The sequence below is a fragment of the Centropristis striata genome, chromosome 19 (genome assembly GCF_030273125.1).
Source record: "Centropristis striata isolate RG_2023a ecotype Rhode Island chromosome 19, C.striata_1.0, whole genome shotgun sequence".
In the NCBI taxonomy this organism is placed as follows: domain Eukaryota; kingdom Metazoa; phylum Chordata; class Actinopteri; order Perciformes; family Serranidae; genus Centropristis; species Centropristis striata.
This window is the reverse complement of record NC_081535.1, coordinates 25,607,113-25,626,592: the sequence shown is the minus strand read 5'-3', so window position 1 is coordinate 25,626,592 and position 19,480 is coordinate 25,607,113. Positions and strand designations below refer to the sequence as shown.

The following is a 19,480-nucleotide window of genomic DNA, read 5'->3' as shown; positions in this document are numbered from 1 at the left end:
TCGCTAGTGTCTGTGATTGGTGCAACTGTGATTCCACCGAGTTTACCAATCAGGAGTCTTCAATCAACCCAGCTGCACTTTATAAATAGCTTGTGTTTCCACAGTTCATGGTGGCTGTGAACCAGAGAACAGTACGCCTTGCTGTTGGTTGCACACCATTTATGTTAACAGAAAGCATTGTATTGTATTGTATTGTACTGTACTGTGTTGTATTGTATTACATTGTACTGTACTGTACTGTACTGTACTGTGTTGTATTGTATTGTATTGTATTGTATTGTACTGTACTGTACTGTACTGTACTGTATTGTACTGTACTGTGTTGTATTGTATTGTATTGCATTGTACTGTACTGTACTATCCTGTACTGTGTTGTATTGTATTGCATTGCATTGTACTGTACTGTACTGTACTATCCTGTACTGTGTTGTATTGTATTGCATTGCATTGTACTGTACTGTACTGTACTGTACTGTACTGTGTTGTATTGTATTGTATTGTACTGTACTGAGTTGTGTTGTGTTGTATTGTATTTTATTGTAATGGATTGCAATGTATTGTATTGTATTGTATTGTACTGTACTGTACTGTACTGTATTGTACTGTACTGTACTGTGTTGTATTGTATTGTATTGTATTGTATTGTATTGTGTTGAGTGTTGTAGTATTGCTTGCCTGTCTGAGTGGTTCAGGCAGTGCTTTTGGAACCTTTGTAAGTAAATTTGTTAGATTCAGAGTGCCAAGAGTTGGACATCCTTTGTTTAAATATTAGTTTGTTTAGTCTGTTGTTTTTGTAAGCTTATGGGTGCTGACCTCTTTTTGTTCTTTAGAGCATTTCTTTTGAGCCAAGAGCTCACTAACTAATTTATTCAACTTTGTATCGTGCATTGGTTATTTATCAGCCCCTGTATAGCCTCTTTTTGTTATATTTTCCTGTGCAAGAGCACTCTCCCTGGTTAAATAAACGCTTGACTCCAGCTCATTTCCTATCCCAATTATATGTTACTGCTCTCCAAAATGAGCCGGGTCGTGACAGTAGCAATAAGGAAATACTCGTGGTTTTAGCCCAGAATCACCATATTATCATAAGTATCCGGACTTTGAAGAGACATTGCTGTGAATTGGGCCTATTCAGAAGAAAACACCATACTAATTTGAATGAGGCAGGAGCTTTTCTGCATCAGAAACTACAATGCAATGGACAGATGAAGGATATCTCTGGTTACATCTATGACACTTTTAATCTCATAAATGACGTTTTTTAAGGGAAGTTGCTGACACAGCATTTTTCTAGTCTTAGAGACCAAAGAGCTCAAAGTGCTTTCACAATACAGACAGCACTCACCCATTCATACTGGTGGTACAGTCAGCTTTTATTTACTTTACCTCCACTGAGTCCTTATGTCAAGCAATGGTATAAAAGATTACAGTATGGGCTTTTAGTGCAAGTGATAATACAGCTACCACTCACTTATACACATGTTCTATTGAACTACCTGTGGGGCTCAGCCGGTGGATGCTTTATCCCATCTCCCTCTGGCTACATGTGGCAGCGTCCTTGAGCAAGACACTGAACCCAGCACCTGTCTGTGTGTGTGTGTGTGTGTGTGAATGCCTTACAGGAAGGATAAGCTATAAGAGCTTGTGGTCCTTTTTACCAAATATTTTGGTAGTAGCTACTCTACTATTATGTTCTGCAAGAAAGAAAAAAGCTCATCTGCTTCAGTGGAAGAGGGAAAAGAATTCAAAAAGGGCTATTTTGCAAACCTTCATCGACACATGGGCTGTTTCCACTACCTGGTAATAGCGGGACAATACCCGGAATGAGGCGGGTCTCACTCGCCAAAACGCCCCTAATTTGAATACGAGCAGTCCGGAGCGGGCTTTTGTCTGGACTTTTTTAGTCCCTGTAGAAGAGCAGGGTCTTTTTTGTCCCCTGAAAATAGCCTGGTTACTGATTGGATAGATCGCTAAGCGGGATGTGACGTAGTACTCTACATGATGCGCCATTTGTAAAAGCCGGCGAAGCAGTGTTGCTAACTTAGCGACCTAGTTGCTAAATTTAGCGACTTTTCAGACCCCCTTAGGGACTATTTTTCAAGAAAGTGACTGGAGACAAATCCAGCGACTCCTTCTTGCTCTTCTTAATGAGCCGCTAACGAGCCGGAGACTTGTTAAGAAGAGACGCCGTTAGCGGCAGTTAGCTACAGTTAGCTCTGTAGCAGTACAGTGTGTATGTGCTGCTGCTACAGGAGGTGTTCATTTAGCGATCTTTGTTTGTTTACAACAAGCACCAGACACTCTGTGCACAGTTAGTGATGCTGTTAATTCACAATCACTATGTTTATGATGAGCAGAGACTGTGCAAAATTAGCCACTTTCCCCCTAGTGGAAACACGGCTATATATTCTCAGTCTATTCATCTCACTTCAGTCTTTTTATCTCTCCACAATCTGCCCATCCAGTGAAAGGAAACTCTTCCTGACTTTTCTTCCTTTTATTCTTGTGTTACAGGGTTTTCGAGGGAGTTTTTTTCCTTTAATTGAAGCAATGGTCAAAAAGGACTGAGGGTGTCATATGCTATACAAATTTGAAAGCCCCCCTGAGGCAAATGTGTGATTTCTGATATTGGGCTTAAAAAATAAAACTGACTTGACTCTCTCGCTCCATTCTGCTATGCTCTCTTGCCCCCTTCTTTATCCTCTCAATCTTATCTCTGTATTTCTTTGTACTCAGTATTCAGTGTGTGTATTATTATTCTTTTTTCTCTTTTGTCTCTTTCTATTCATCTTTATTCTCTCTCTCTGCTTATTCTTCAGTAGTCTCTCGCTCACTCTCCTCTCCTTCCGTCTCTCTTTATTGCTTCTGTTTTTTCTCCCTTCGGTCTTACATGCTCGCTCTTTCTCTCTTTCTCTCTCTATCAATCTGAGTGTTCAGTGTTTCTAATTAATTCCCAGTTTACAGTCATATCTGAGCACACACGCACACACACACACACACACACACAGGCTGCTAATTGATTTTTTAAGCCTCTGCTGTTCATTAGCATTTTGCCTTGTAATGTGTTGTGTGCCACCCAAGTCTGTGTGTGTGTGTGTGCGTGTGTGTGTGTGTGTGTGACATGCAGGCAGGCACCGATTCATATTTTAATGTAATGTTTAATGTAACATTGCGATCTGGGGGAATTATTTCTAGTAATGTGTGTGCGTGCATGTGTTTAAACTGTTTAACACACGTGGTTCCACACACAGTTGGATATGGGATGTGTACACTGGTCATGAATGCACGGGGGCAGAGCTCTGATGTCATAGCAACAAGCTTGTTTATTGATGTACCTACTTGTACCTGAAGGTTCATGTTGCTGTGATGCTTACATACAATTTCCAGGTACTTTAAAGGGTCGGCAGCAACAAACACGCACTGCAAAAAACATGAAGCTTACCAAGTAGTTTCTTCTTATATCTAGCAATAGTATCTTAATTATATTGTTTTGAGCTTAATTTACCTACTAACCATAGCTTTATGTGCTTATTTAATTATTAGGGCCCGAGCAGGCAATGACCTGCGAGGTCCCTATTGTATTTCGAAGGATTATTTCTTATTCTTAGTCCCAAATGATCGCATTTTTCACTGCCTGAACATACCCCAAAACTCATGAAACTATAAATATAAGTCACAAATGGTGAACAAATGTATAATCTATTGTCATCCTGAATTTCCACCTCTAGGTGGCGCTATAATAAAGGAAAGTGTTTTGGCTAATAACTTCCATATACTTTATCGCACATTCAAAAACCTTATATCCACGTGTCACCTGAATTGTGCTGAATCTCGTGATACAGGCCACGCCCATTTTCGCTTAGCGTTTTTTCCCGCAAATTTGCGAAATGTCGCAAACCTACTTTTTCGAACTCCTAGTTGTTGTTATTATTATTATTATTATTATTATTATTATAATCATTATTTTTATTTTTATTTTTATTTTTATTTTTATTTTTTATTTTGTGCTCATTTAATTATCTTATTGTAAGATTTCTTTTTAGGATTGACACTGGGCTTTTTCATGCTTGTCAAGCTATTCAGCTGTTGAATATGGTGAGTTTTTACCTAAAATACTGGTTCCAATTGAGAGTTTTGCATTTACTTTAAATGTTATTTCAAAAGCATTTTCTGTCACCAAAACATGCTCGTTTCAAGTATTGTTGGCTTATTTTAATGTTACTACAGTTGGGATATTCAAGCCACAATTGCTCAAAATAGATATTTTTACTTATTTAAAGAATTCTTACAAAGAAAAATGTACTTACTGCACTGGCAGATAATTTTACTTGTTTCGAGCATGTATTTGCTTAATTCTAGTTATTTATTTCTTATTTTTGTCAGTTGTTTTTTGCAGTGCAACAACAATAATCGACAATCATGTTGCCTCTGTGCCTGTACTGACCATTACAGCCAATAACAGAAGAACAACTTCAACATCAGAATTTTCATGGAAACATAGTGCTCAAAAGTGACATTCTCCATAGCACCATTGAGCTAATATAATAAAATAATATGTCTCTGGGGATAGAACAGCTGATGACTCTGAGGTGAGGGTCTGCATTTATAATCACCAGTAGCCATGTATGAACTCACATTGACCTGCCGAAGTTCAAAGCGAGCGACAGAATGAGGGCGAACGGTGATTTAAGTGACTTTGAACGTGGCATGGTTGTTGGTCTGAGTATTTCACAAACTGTTGATCTAATAACCATCTCTAGGGTTTACAGAGAACGGTCCAAAAAGAGAAAATATGAAATGTGTGTGCAATCAAATAACCATTTGCACACAACCAAGGTCTGCAGAAGAGCATCTCTGAACCAAGGTTATAACAAAATAACGAAAACTAGAATAAAAAAAAAAAACGATAAATAACTAAAACTGTATTTTGTGGTTACAAAACTAACTAAAATTATAGTGAAAATGTCCTTCGTTTTCGTCTTTGTCAACTTTTTTCATATGTAAGCCTTTTTGGTTGATATTAAATCTTTTTCATCAATCTGGTTTTATGACTTAATAAACTTATTGGGGCTGAGATGGATCAGACAAAGGAAATAAAGGAAACATTTATTGTGACGTTTTTTTATCTCACACCCAACAAATACCCCATTACAAAAAAACTAAAACTAACACTAAAACTAATAAAAACTTAACTAAAACTAAGCATTTTCCAAAAAATAAAAACTAATTAAAATAATTAAAACTAGCAAACTCACTCTAAAAACGAATTAAAACAAACTGAATTTAACTGGAATAAACTGAATTTGAAAACAAAAAATCACAACGAAACAAAAACTCAAACAAATAAAAAATCCAAAACTATTATAGCCTTGCTCTGAACGCACAACACATCCAACCTTGAAGGAAAAGTCCACACTTAGGTACACACGTCACCTTATAAAGTGTGCGGTGAGTGTTTATTGACCCCTAACGTAGCTTGTTGATTGTGCAGGGATCAGGATTTAAAAAAAATGCAATTCTCTGACTACAGTCGACTGTGAGACAACACTGTGAAGAATGACAAATTGATTTTTTTTCCTTTTTCTCCTACTCTGGGCCTGATCTGGTGGCCTTCAGAACTAGGTCTGTCTCAGTCCAAGTGATCTTGACTAAAGCCCTGGATTAACAGGTCCAGGTCATGGGAAGCCCCAGTTTGTCCCTGCAGTGAAGATGAGTTACATTATGGTGTGGTGGTAAACCCTGAAATTACAGAGACCATACCTGACACACACACACACACACACACACTTGTACTTCTATCTTTGTGAGGGCCCTCATTGGAACAGTGAATTCCCTTGGTTATAATACTTTTGGATTTTTCATTAGTTTTAGTTTTAATTTCGTTGTGAATTTTTGATTTCAAATTCAGTTTGTTTTAATTCGTTTTTAGAGTGAGTTTGCTAGTTTTAGTTTAGTATTTTTTTTTTCACAGTCACAGTAAATTTTGCCTTTATTTCTATTACCTTTGTCTTATCCAATTATGTATGAAAAAAGTTGACAAAGACGAAAATGAAGGACATTTTCACTATAATTTTAGTTAGTTTTGTAACCACACAATACAGTATCAGTTAATTATCATTATCATGTAACCTTTAACCCTTAAAACAAAGTCTGAAATCTCAAAAAAGCCTTTAAAGAAGTGAGGACCGGCCGAAATGTCCTCACTTTGCAAAAATGTCCTCACTCTGTTGGTTAAAAACGTGTTCCAGTCCTCACTATGTAGGAAGAACAAGAACACACACACACACACACACACACACACACAAACAGACACACACACTCAATCTCACCTCCCGGTGAGCTGCAGCTGCTGGTCTCCTGTCTCTTTAATCGCTCTAACTAACTGGGAGGATAAGAGTCACTCCAGAGACCAAAACACTCAAACATAAAGAGCTGAGCGAGCTGATACACACACCGTGACAGTGTGTGTGTGTGTGTGTGTGTGTGTGTGTGTGTGTGTGTGTGTGCTCTCCAGAACCTCGTTATCAAGGTTTCAGAAATAATCAGCATGTTGGTTGGGCGATGATTTGTCTTTTCATGGAGCAACTAAACAGAAGTTAGTGAATGTGAATGACAGACTCTGTGACCTCATGTTTAAGTAAACATCTTAACATCAATTATCTATCATATGTATTGACAACTGTAATTTACATAGCTTACAATGCTGGGATGTTAGAAATATCATATTTTTGCTTGTCAAACATAATAACTGATTCATGGAGATGTGTGGGATTTGTTTTGCCTAATTTAAATTCTACAAATCAAATTAAAAGGTATGATTAAATAATTCTACCCTGTATGACCTGATACAGCAGATGAATTTCAGATGAAGCTTCTGCAGTAAATGTTTTGACAACAGACTGATTTCAACTATTACAAGCTGCTGATGAATGACAGCTTCGACTACAAATCTGCTGCTAGATATATGGAGTTAGAGCAAACTCTGAAATATTAAAAGTGAGGACACATTCCAGACTGTGAAGTCCCAAAAGGAAGCAGTTTGGGTCCACTTTTAGTTAGTAAATCACTAATGTATGCATGTAGACAGTTGTTCATTCATGTTCATTCACACTTCATGCTATAACTGAATGAGTGAAAATAAGTAAACGTTGGCAAATTCAAATGGAAATGTCATTTGGTAGTAGTAATATTGTTCATATGTTTGATGATAAGTGACAGGAACGGTTAAACCAAATTACAGGGTGTTACATGTGAGCCAAATGTAATTTGTTTCAACCTGTAGCTGATGATGATATAAATTATCCATTGTTCGATTAGTCCTAAACCCTTTTCGACCAACGCAAACTTAGTTCTTGTGCTGGTGCTAGTGCAGGTTCGCAGTTGGTTTAACTTGCAAACCGTCTGGGAAAATGTTTTTTTTCCCAAAGGCTGATGAGCCACATCATTACGCCACAATGGTAGACTACACTGACCAGTTTTCCTGGCAGAGAGCCAGTTCTTTGGCAGTCGAAAAAAGCGAGGAACTGGTTCCAGATTAGGCACCGGCTCAGAATCTGCCTTGGTCGAAAAGGGGTATATCACTCATTCTATATATATATATTCTTCCCCTACAAGTTAAATATATAAATGTGAAATCCCTAAAACGCAAAGCTGTCATGCCGTATATTGTCCAACAGTGTGGACAGTGCACACTGTTGGTGATGGTGATGCACTTAAGCTTCTCTGCCTATTAATGTCTTCCATAAACCATATTGATCTTAAACCACACTCCACTTACTAAATTACATTACAGGTGAATTACTTTGGTTCTATTCAATAAATATGAACAGTAAAATAAATGGAGGAAGCTGAGTAATATCAATTGTGTGTGTGTGTGTGTGTGTGTGTGTGTGTGTAAGTCAGAGAGAGAAGGTTGCCATGGTAAGTGTCAAGGACAGGTCAGAGTGCCGTGGAAACATTAATCTGAATGTAGGGAATCCCTTCTCTTCTCCTGTCCTTACATCTCCTTCCTTTCCCTTCTCTTTTTTAATTTCCTCTTTTTTAGGAGGCCATGTTGTGTAAAACCCAGCTTGTGAACCTTGAGTTGAGATAATTTGTCTCACAAAACATATTATGAACTTAAATCGAAGAAAATAGTTAAAACCTAGAAAAGAAGAGGGCCAACAGTCGAGCCCTGTGGGACACCACAGCTGATTTTTCAGGAGTTTCTAATCATTTTAAGTGAAAGTTTGGGTTTGAGTGGACGATCCGAACACAGCTATGACATGCAGACATTTAATGATGTAGTCTGAAAGTGCTAACATCTGATAAAGCTATAAATATTGGAATAGAAAAGCGCTATCGCTTACCAGCTACAGTAACCTTGGCAGTCCGGCTGACGATGCTCCCCTGTCCGTCCAGAGTGGCGAGGCACTGGTATTCCCCCTCATCAGGTCGGTGGTGTCGTGAGTGTACAACGTTCTGCACCAGCAGCGAGCCGTTGACCAGCTGCCGCCGCCGCTCGTCCACCACGGTGCTCAACAGCACGCCGTCCTTACGCCACGTGATGACGGGAGTTCCCGCTACTGCATCGGACTGTGCCTGGCAGTCGAGCTGCAGCACGCCGCCTCTCACTGTCACTGTGTCCTGAGGCTCCTGGGTGAAAGTGAAGTCCACGAAACCTCCGAGACTAGACGAGGAGGAGGAGGAGGAGGAAGTTGTGGAGGCATCCGAGGCTACAGGAGGAGAGGAAAGGAGAGGAGGGGTTAGATGGAGGCACAAAAACACAAAATCAACCAGTGTTTGTTTCATAATAGGGGATGAGGTAAAACAGGGTGTCCTGTGGGGAGTATGTCATATTCAATAAAAGACACAATCAATCAAAACAAATTGAATAAATCAAATCGAGAAGTAACATAACATGAGATCAAAAGCAATCATCACAACTGGACATAATGGGAATCTGCTGTGGGGCTTAACGCCAAAAGGCTTCTTTATTAAGTAATGTGACTAGCATTCTGCTGCAGGCTTCATATGAACATAATGTGGCTTTAAGCAGCTGTAATGAATATTCTCATAGTAACAATGGATGAATTCACCATGTGTAATGTGAAGTGACAAAGCACAAAAACCCACTGTCTACGACCTGCTCTGCACAAAACAATAAACCCTCACATGGCCTAAAGATATTTTTGCAAATTTAAGTAACAATCACAATGGCTAGTAATGCACAGGTCCAGGTTTATCACTACCTTCTTCCCCCGACCCATTATGAGAATCTATCTGCACTGTCCCACCACCTGAACACAACCCCCAAACCACCAACTTCCAGCATTATAGTAGCAAAAAATATTAGAACTGAGGACTTAGAGCTACGGCGCTCTCCAAGGTGCTGATCCTGCTGCTACAGCGAGGGTGCTGCCCAGTGTGTGTGTGTGTGTGTGTGTTTTCTGCAGTGGTGGAAAGCAACTAAGTACATTTCCTCAAGTACTGTACTTAAGTATAATTTTGAGGTACTTATACTTTACTTGGGTATTTCCATTTCATGTAACTTTATACTTCTACTCCTCTACATTTAGAGGCAAATATTAGACTTTTGGATAGCATGAGTAGTCTTTTCAATCTTATTCTTTTCATGTTGAGATTTAACATAAAAACTTGATCAATTGAAAGTAATGAGACATTGTTTTAATTCAACCTCATAACAGTTTATTAAGTAATTAAAATGAGCTCTACCTTGAGAAGATTCAAACGCTGCTTACATAATATTAATCCAAAAATATATTTGGAATATAAAAAACAATCTGAGTGGGTCCATTCTGCATATTGAGTACTTTTACCTTAAGATACTTTAAGTACATTTTGATGTTGATACTTTTAAGTGAGTTTTGAATGCAGGCCTTTTACTTGTAGTGGAGTAATTTCAGTGTTGTATTAATACTTTTACTTAGGTAAGGGCTCTGAATACTTCTTCCACCACTGGTTTTCTGAGTGAAAATATAGGCCAATAGTGTAGAAACAGTAGAACAACAGCCTTTCTGTCAAGGAAGCCCACCTTTGGACAGTTTCTTCCTCACTACCATGACTTTTTCCAGCAGTGTAGACACATGGCTTTCCCATTTTTGTTTTGCATTGTGTTATTGCAGAACATGTTGACATTTAACCCTCTGGAGTCTCCAAAAGCTCCAAATCCAGACTTCTTCATGACATCCAGACTAGAAAACAAAGCAGTGTGGAGCCCTACTGTAAATTTACCTCTAAAGTTCTGGCTGTAAACTCCATGAGGCCAGTTTCAGTTTGATGATGATATACCAAGTAAAACTGGTATAAAAGCTCAAATATATTTAGTATAACATGAACTGGGTGTAACCCTCTTATATGTTAGATTTGACACCTTTGTCCACTTTTGCAACATTTCAAATTCTTTATTGAGCATGATAGGGTTTTGAAAGTAAAAAAAATATTCAAAATCACATTTTATGTTGGACTAAGGGACTAAAAAAGACACCAAATGCCCAAAAAATACACCAAATGAACAAAAATGTTACACTAAAAAAGACACAAATAAAATAGAGTGACACTAGAATAAAAACCAGAGTTGGATGACACAATCACAAGATCACATTTATGTTGGTTTTTCTTTGTTTCTTTTTGGTTCAAAATGTTGATCCAGTAAGACAGAATAAAAAATCTATTATTATTAGGTCATATAGGTGAGGTTGTGCTGAAAAAAACATATACCAACATGGCATTTAAACATTTTTAAGTGGTGTACACAGGCAGGATGAAAATGATTCAAAAATAGACAAAATAGCCCAAAACTCCATAGAGTTAAAAGAGGAATTGATAAGCTTTGGGGGATATTCCAATGGATCAGACAATTGGGAATCAGTTATCAAATTGAACCAGTTCTTGATTCCTTTATACTGCCTGCCAGGTGTTACTGTGGGCACAATCTAACCCATAATGCATTCTTCAGCACCTTTTCAGTGTGAAAGCTATATATATATATATATATATATATATATATATATATATATTAATATACTTCTCCGTGTTCTGTAATTAGTTTTGTCAGCTGTGTCTCTTCACAGCAGACAACATGAGTGAGTTTAACCTCCGACCTGTCGTGCTTTGCTCTGCAGGAGAACTCATCATCTCTACTGAAGCCACATCAACCTGTTGTATTCCCTGTTTTTATGTTTAGTTTAATCTTGTGACAGGCTCTGACGGCGGGCGGCAGCTTCTCCTCTCATCTTTGATGCCGACGCTGCTAAAAAGTCTTTCATCCTGATCAGAGAGGCAGTTTGTTCAGCAAAGCCTCCGTTCAGCGTCTGTGTGCGTTTCCTGGATAGTCTGAACCGAGGCTCAGAACAAACTGAAGTCACGTCATTATGACGCAAAGTCGACTTTGAAGAGCAGCAGATGTTCGTTTTCTTTTCTTTTTGATTTTACTGACTTCCCTTTAAAAGGCCTCACAGCTTCAGTTTCTCCTGCAGGAAAACTCTGATCAGACAAACATCAGGTCTAAAAACTAAATACTCTCTGGATCTGTTCCCAACTGGGAAGAGGAGACAAATGGAGAACACTGAACATGAAAGTCATTTATCACAGATGACTAGTTCTCCTTTCAGCATTGATGTTTTTCCTTTTCTCACTCTGGTTATTGGACAAAACACATCGACGAGCACAGGACTGGAGGCAAGAGTGCTCACTAATACTGTAAAACATGTAGCTAATGCACTCGTACTGCTGTCTTTATAATGAGGTCCAAACGGTCTAAATGCTGTTGCAAACCTACATCACCTGTTTTAAAATGTTATCTCGTGATTGAATGGGCGTTATCAGTGGTTATCATCCTTGCAGTAAGGCCAGAAGGCCTTTATGTGCCTGTCCAATGACCGCTCACTGTTTGGTTAAATTTTCATTTTTCAGTCAAACTAAAACAAGGGTGGTCTAATCATTTTTTCCATGACTGTAGATGTCAACCATGACTTGGAGCAATAAGCCAGGGAGGTACAGGTGAATGTTGGGAAAGAGCAAAGAAAGTTACAATCCATCCTTCGCTGTATCGAGAGAAAACTAACATTCACAGCACGGCACTTCACACACAGGTATGGTGCATTCAATAGCGTCAAAATGGCTATGGTTCAAGAGCGTGGGACATATGAAAACTCACAGAGAAACAAGTTATTACTGAATAGATCTTAGTTCAATAAGCAAGTTAACTAAACATTAACAGCGTGGACTCTCTAACAACAACAAATCTGTTTAATCATTTGAAGATTTATCCAAGCGATTATGCGGAAAGCATGAAAATGCGAACAGAGTCTGCAGAGCCAGCCACTGCTACCAGCACACGTAGCATCAGCAGTTCAGCCCCTACTAGTGGAACTAATCTCTAGTTTCTTTAGTTTCAGTACAGATGCTTTTAAACTGGCAATATAAAAAATTGTGATAATTGAGATTGGATGATATGAAAAAATATATTGTGATAATTTTTTCTGCCATATCGCTCAGCCATAGTCGTGAGAAAAGTAGAAAAAAATGAAGATGACGATGATGATGAGAGTGATGAGAATGAGGATGATGATGAGAGTGATGATTATGATGATGACGGCCAAAAGTTATCGATATAAACGAATTCAGTTTGTAGGAGGAAGCTGCCAATACTGACTTGTCATCCCATTTTTAAATCATAGGTCACTGTTTGGTTAAAGTTCACTTCTCAGTCAAACTACTGTTGAAAATAAAAAGTGGTTAGATTTAGGTAAAAATATCATGGTTTGGATTAAAAAAATACTCAAATAATTGGCAAAATTATGCTGTTAGGTTTAGTTTAAAGAAAATTTATGATTTGGATTAAATATGTATAGGAACATTGGAAAACGTATATATATTTATATAAAAATGACTTTTAAAGTTACATTTTAGTCAATTTGGGCCAGTGGTTTTCAAACTTTTTGCCCAAGGCCAAGCCGAAATCTCAATCACACCCGTATTCATATTGGTGCAAAAATTGCCTCTATAACTCGTGTTATCACTCGGTGAATGTTTATTTCTCTTTAAAGTAGTGATGTGCCAGTGAAGCTTCCTGAACCATTGTCATTATTTTCTGAGCCCACTAGATGGTGCTCTCTGTTCAACAAAGAGCTGAAAGCACACTCAATTACCATTGCTTCAGCCTTTTTCTTTAAACCCATAGCACCATCTAGTGGGCTCAGAAAATAATGACAATGGTTCATGAGGCTTCATTGGCACATCACTACTTTATAGGAATTATTTTGAAGGTAGCATAAACTGTAAACAAAACAAAAAAAATCTGTTTAATTTACTGGCAAAAACTGCCAGATATTGACTGTAAAAATTACAGTGAGTGTGGTTTCTACTGTAAATTTAAATATAAATATCAGCAAAAACTGTAATTTAGACTGAGTAGTGCCTTTATTTTAAGGGTAATTGTGTCCTTGTGCGCTGTTATACTTAATTTTTAATTTTACGCCCTATTTCTGATGCAATTTGACAGTGTTTTACTTTCTACAAACATTTTCTACAGTGTTACCTCTGTATTGGGAAATGAGTGAGCTCAAAGTGCAAATATGGTAAATTAAAATGAATTAATTAATACGTTTTGTATAGTTGTATACTGCATTAATAGCATGTGGCTGTCATAAAATCCCCCGGCACACCTGGACTTATTCTCACAGCAAACCATTTGGGAACCACAGCTTCAGACACTTGAAGTCAGATTATAAGTCTGTATTTAATGAGCCATCCTCTCTCTCCTTGTGTGGACTCTGCAATATTTACTACGGTCACTAGAAGTCACAAATACTAATAAACGTTAATACGGCAGCCCGTTTAATGGGCTGATAACAGCTAGAAGCTCCTAATAACCTATATCTATGAGGCTGATAACTGCCCATAATGCCCATTCAGTCGTGTGATACTTCTGGAGGAATACTGAATCCAAATACAGCATGTCTAAAAGGAAAGTTTCCAGAGAAATGCAGTTAACCCATTTAATCCCACAGGTCACAATAGTGACCCTAAAAATATTTCTTTGTTATAAGGCTCTATTCCTGCAGAATATGTCAAACAAAGCTGCCCTGAGCCAATGGATGTTGGTGGGTGTGTTGGTGAATGGTTCTCCTCCTCCCATCACATTGGAAATGTCCAAAAGTAAAAATAGTATGTCTGTTACAATAAAATAACAATGTTGAGTCGATAACTGCTTTCTTTTGTTTGCTCTATGTATTGTCCTCTCAGTATTCATATTGGTATAGTTGTATATTTGATAATGTAGGCCAAAATCACACTGTAATGTTATTCTAGTGGCTATATTGGAGACTACCAATAACATAATTCTACATTTGTTAATAACTGGAAAGGGAAACATAATAATTTTATGACTGCATAGGAGAAATATGTTAATGTAGTCTATAAATCAAATTTAAAAAATCAAAATTACTTTATTTATGATTATTTCAAAGGAGTACTAATGACACATGATTTGGAGTTGCAAATTTACTGGACTAAAGTGCCAAATCTACAAGAAAAAAATGTGCAGATTTAAGAGATTTAAAGTGGCAAATCTGCTCGAAAAAAGTTGCAGATTTACGAGACAAAAGTGTTAAAAAAAGCAACTTTTTTCTCGCAGATTCACCACTTTAAATCTCATAAACCTGCACATTTTTTCTGGTAGATTTGACACCTTAATCTCGTAAACGTTTTTTTCTCAAAATATTACCCTCCTCCCCCGAGTCCATATGTTTTTTTTATACATTCTGGCTGTATGTAATATCCTCCAATATTCTCTAGGGTTGGAATTTGCAAGTATTTCAATGAGTGCCCGATTCAGGGTTAAGCAGTGCAAGAAATCTAAAGTGGGGACACGTTCCTGCCCTCCCTTCTCTTTCATTCTTTATATACAGCTTCCTTTTGCTCATCTTTCTTTTGTTTCCTCATTCCATACCTCCCCTACTCTGCTTTCCTTGTCGCCCTCTGTCCACCTTCCTCCTCTTCTCTCTCTCTCCTCCCCCCATTTCTTCCTTCTCTCTCTCTTTTCCTTCACGGTTTCCTTCTTATTGATTCCCCTTCAGCAGTCCTCCCCCTCTCTCTCTATCAGTAAATCACCATCTTGACAGCTCTATCTGTACTCACTCCCACTAGTCACACACACACACACACACACACACACACACACACACACACACACACACACACACAGTCAGTTCATCAATGTGTCCTTGTCCTCGTTGTCCTGCAGTTTGATGCTATCACTCTCTGTCTGCTCTCCCTTCCTTTCTACTCTCTTTTCACTGCCTCTTCGTTATTGTTTCTTCATATTTCATCTGGAACATGAAGCTCGTCTAAACTTTCATATTTTAGGAGGATGTATTTCTTTTCTTTTTTTCTCTTTTATCTTTTTTTATTGTGTTGTCAAGACATAATACATATTCAATCGGGAAGGGTAGAATTCACCCAAATTCACATAAAAAAAGCAAAAAACAATAAATAGTAATGATAATGAGCAAATACAACTCTCTCCCCCTCAAAGAAAAACAGGAGGGATGAACAGTAGCCAAATGAACAATAACCAAAAATAAAAAATAAAAAAATAAAAAAGTAATATAATAAAATGGGACATTTAGAGGAGGGATCCAGAATGCTTGGAAAAAACAAATAAAAATTAGCTATAACAATTTGTATATGTTGTGCCTAGAGTTCAACTATCAAATCAACATACCAAAAATATTTACTGGCCATTGAAAAGTTATATCAATTAATCTTAATTAGAACCATCTATCTTAATCATCTAAGGATGGAATGGAATCAATTGGTGTGTCTAAAAAGAAGATAAAAACACTAAATCTGAGGGAAATGATCTTGCTGCATGGACAGATAATTTCACTTGACAAGATTTCTTAAATTAAGATTATTAAATCGAGAAATAAGCATGTTGAACGCTTAAAATAAGAAATTAACTCTTAAAACAAGATAAATTAAAGCTGCAAGCAGCGATGTTTCAAGAGTTAATTTCTTAATTTAAGCATACAACATGCTTATTTCTAGATTTAACAATCTTAATTTAAGAAATGTTGTCAAGTGAAATTATCTGTCCATGCAGCAAGATAATTTCCCTCAGATTTTGTGTTTTTAAAGCACCACTTTGCAGAAAAAAAGTCTAAACCAGCCATAAAAAGTACACCAACCCACGTCCTTACAACCAATGTAAAGTCAACATGAACTGTACAAGCCCTGTTAGACTGAATCTGGACCCAGTATGACTCCACTGCAGGGTCAGGTCCAGTTTTGTGTCCTGTAGGGCAGACACTGGGTGAGCAGAGCCCACACAGGCTGAGAAACTCACAGACTCACTTTTATAATAGAGGTAGAGAGGCAGGAGGATATAGAGCCATCCAGGAGTTTAGCTGATAAGATGAGAGTTGGTGACAGCGAGGTGGACACCAGCCAAGACCATGTGAACACACACACACACACACCCACACACACACTCACAGTGGCTGACACTATGGGTGAGTGTCTGAAAAACAGACTGCATTAAGACTCTGGACAGCGGCCAAAAGCTGCGTGTGTGCCGGCTGCTGCCTGCCAGCAGAGAATCATCTTGACTGAAAGGAGGAAACAGGATGGAAGAGAAACTATGAAGGCAAAAAAAGAGAGGGGAGGGTGGATTGACATGTCATCTAGAAAAAAATAAAACCAGCAAACTGTCAAAGAGACGCCATCAAAACTACCCGACAGCAACATGTCAAGGAATGAACCTGACACGTGAGAAATATCCAGCAGGATGATCAAACGTCATGCTGAATTCACTAATCAATCCTCACTGCAAAAAAAGGTGTGTCTATAAACAAGATAAAAACACTAAATCTGAGGGGAATTATCTTGCTGCATGGACAGATAATTTCACTTGACAAGATTTCTTAAATTAAGATTATTAAATCTAGAAATAAGCATGTTGAACGCTTAAATTTAGGAATTTACTCTTAAAACAAGATCAATTAAAGCTGCAAGCAGCGATGAACTGGCCAGATTAGATTAGATTAGATTCAACTTTATTGCCATTGCACATGTCACAAGTACAAAGCAACGAAATGCAGATAGCGTTTAACCAGAAGTGCATTAAGCAGTAATTGTGAAAACATATTGCAATATATACAGGAATGAATTGTCTAAAAATGCAGTATAAATATAGGTATAGATTATATAATAAATAAGATAAATAAATGCAGATTTAACTGTTCATTAGTGCAAGTATATATATATATATATATATATATATATATATATATATATATATATATATATATATATATATATAATTATTGTTGAACTATTGTTGAAAATAAAAAGTGGTTATACATAGGTGAAAATATCATGGTTTGGATTAAATACGTTAAAAATTAGAATTAGACTTAGAAATTGGCAAAACTATGCTGTTAGGTTTCAAGAAAAGTAATGATTTGGATAAAATATCTAACTTTAGGAACATCGGAAAACTTACATGATATAAAAATTAGTTATAAAGTTACATTTTAGTCAATTTGGGCTCAACTTTTTGGAAACCAAAGTGAGATCCAAAATCAATCACACCCACAGTCCTTACTCCTCAAAGCTGAAATAAATGAGAAAAGAAGAAGATGAAGATGATGAGAGTGATGATTATGATGATGATTGCCAAAAGTTATCGATATAAACTAATCCAGTTTGTTGGAGGAAGCTGGCAATACTGAGGTGGCATCCCACTTTTAAATCATTGCAATCACACTGTACACAGTTTCACTTTTTGACTGCTTTTGCCAAGAAATAAATGTAAGGAATCCTATAGAACCTGTTATTAGGGACTCGGGGCAATCGCACCGAGCACTGGTCCCATACAGCAATAGCTGTAGGGACCAGTGCTTGTGGTAGACACAAGTCTTGTGTATTGGTGTATTAATCCACGTTTCGATAGGTCATATAGTTTTTTATCAATCCCTGTTCAATGACCATGATCATTTTTGGAGAAATTCTGAGATTATAATAGGTGTGTATTGCACGGAATGTTCGTGTCACAGTGTGTGACATCATCGCCAGAGTGTAGAGGGAGAGAAAAAATTGTAAAAAAATTCATTTGAAAACTGCGCTCCAGGCCGCAAATTCCACTCTACAGAAATAATTTATACATAGAAGCATAGGAAAATTTGTCTTCTCACTCACAATCCTCTGGTAAAGCTGTCAGAGTTATAGTTTGGGCGTAGGACGCACAGATGCACCACCAAGAGCCTCATTGGCTCCAATATTAAAAACGCAGGAAGATTTCGGCAAAAGGGAGATATAACAGTTTTTTTAGATTGCTCTAACAAAGCTATTGTTTAATTTTTCTTAAAAAAAACCATATGTAGACGTTCAGGAAGAACTCAGGACACTCTGAAGTCGGATCAATGATAGATATTATGGTTTTGCCGAAAATGCTTTCTGTTCGAGGCCAGAAATTCCAGCCTGTCAATGTTCCGGACATTGGCAGGTGTCAGTTAATTCTGTTGATTGCTTTGATCTGATTGCCTTTGATCTTTGATGTGATTACAGTTACAGATCACACACACACACATGCGTGTAAGCACGCACGCACACACACACACACACACACACACACACACATATTTTGAGGTTAAAGGGCATAGTTTGAAATCTCTGAAGAATCTCATCATAGTGTACACACACCGGCAGTAGCCCCCGTGGCCCTTTCAAAATTTCCCCAGAGGAAATTTTCTAGTCTTTATAATGCCATATCATAAAAGCCTGTAATAAAAAAAAAGTCTGCTCTCTGGGCTGCTATCAACTGTTCCAACAAAAAACCGCAGAAAGCAAAAAAGCCCCAAGTCTGTGTTCCTTAAAGTCAATTTCACTTTAATCCACAGCTGAAGAGCGAGCACACTTCCCACAAACACTGCCCATGGTGAGTCATACAGATGTAGCACCCTGTAGCACTCACACATCCACACTGTGGAGGGTGGTCAAAAGCAGTTAGTAATTGTTAATGTGCAATAAGACAAAAAGAAACCATAGAATTCTCAAAGCATCCCCAAAGAGTGAATAGCACCCCTGACCATGCTGCCAAGCACATTGTGTCTTGGTGCTCCCGTGCTATTTGCGCATATTTAAAATGAGAAAATGAGCATATATTCGGAGCAAAATCCATCCCTTTTAATGCAGATTAGCACAATAAGAAAAACAAATCAGATTCATAAACATCAGTGCTATTTAGAGAGACATTTTCAGTGTCTTCAGAGAGCTGCACTTCAAAAAAGGTTGTCTAAAAACAAGATAAAAACACTAAATCTGAGGGAAATGATCTTGCTGCATGGACAGATAATTTCACTTGACAAGATTTCTTAAATTAAGATGATTAAATCTAGAAATAAGCATGTTGAACGCTTAAAAAAAGAAATTAACACTGACAGTTATTTGTTTCTTACCAAGATAAAAAAAAACT

General features: G+C 37.6%; 1 protein-coding gene across 1 annotated transcript in view; it reads right to left on the bottom strand.

Moving 5' to 3' along the window:
- Window positions 1-10,061, bottom strand: part of dcc (DCC netrin 1 receptor) — a 224,228-nt gene extending 214,167 nt beyond the window's left edge. The window contains exons 1-2 of the mRNA XM_059358662.1: window positions 10,034-10,061; window positions 8,349-8,714 (exon numbers count right to left, since the gene is read on the bottom strand). Coding sequence (XP_059214645.1) covers window positions 8,349-8,714; window positions 10,034-10,061 — 394 coding nt within the window. The remainder of the gene's footprint in view (window positions 1-8,348; window positions 8,715-10,033) is intronic.
- Window positions 10,062-19,480: the final 9,419 nt, after the last annotated feature.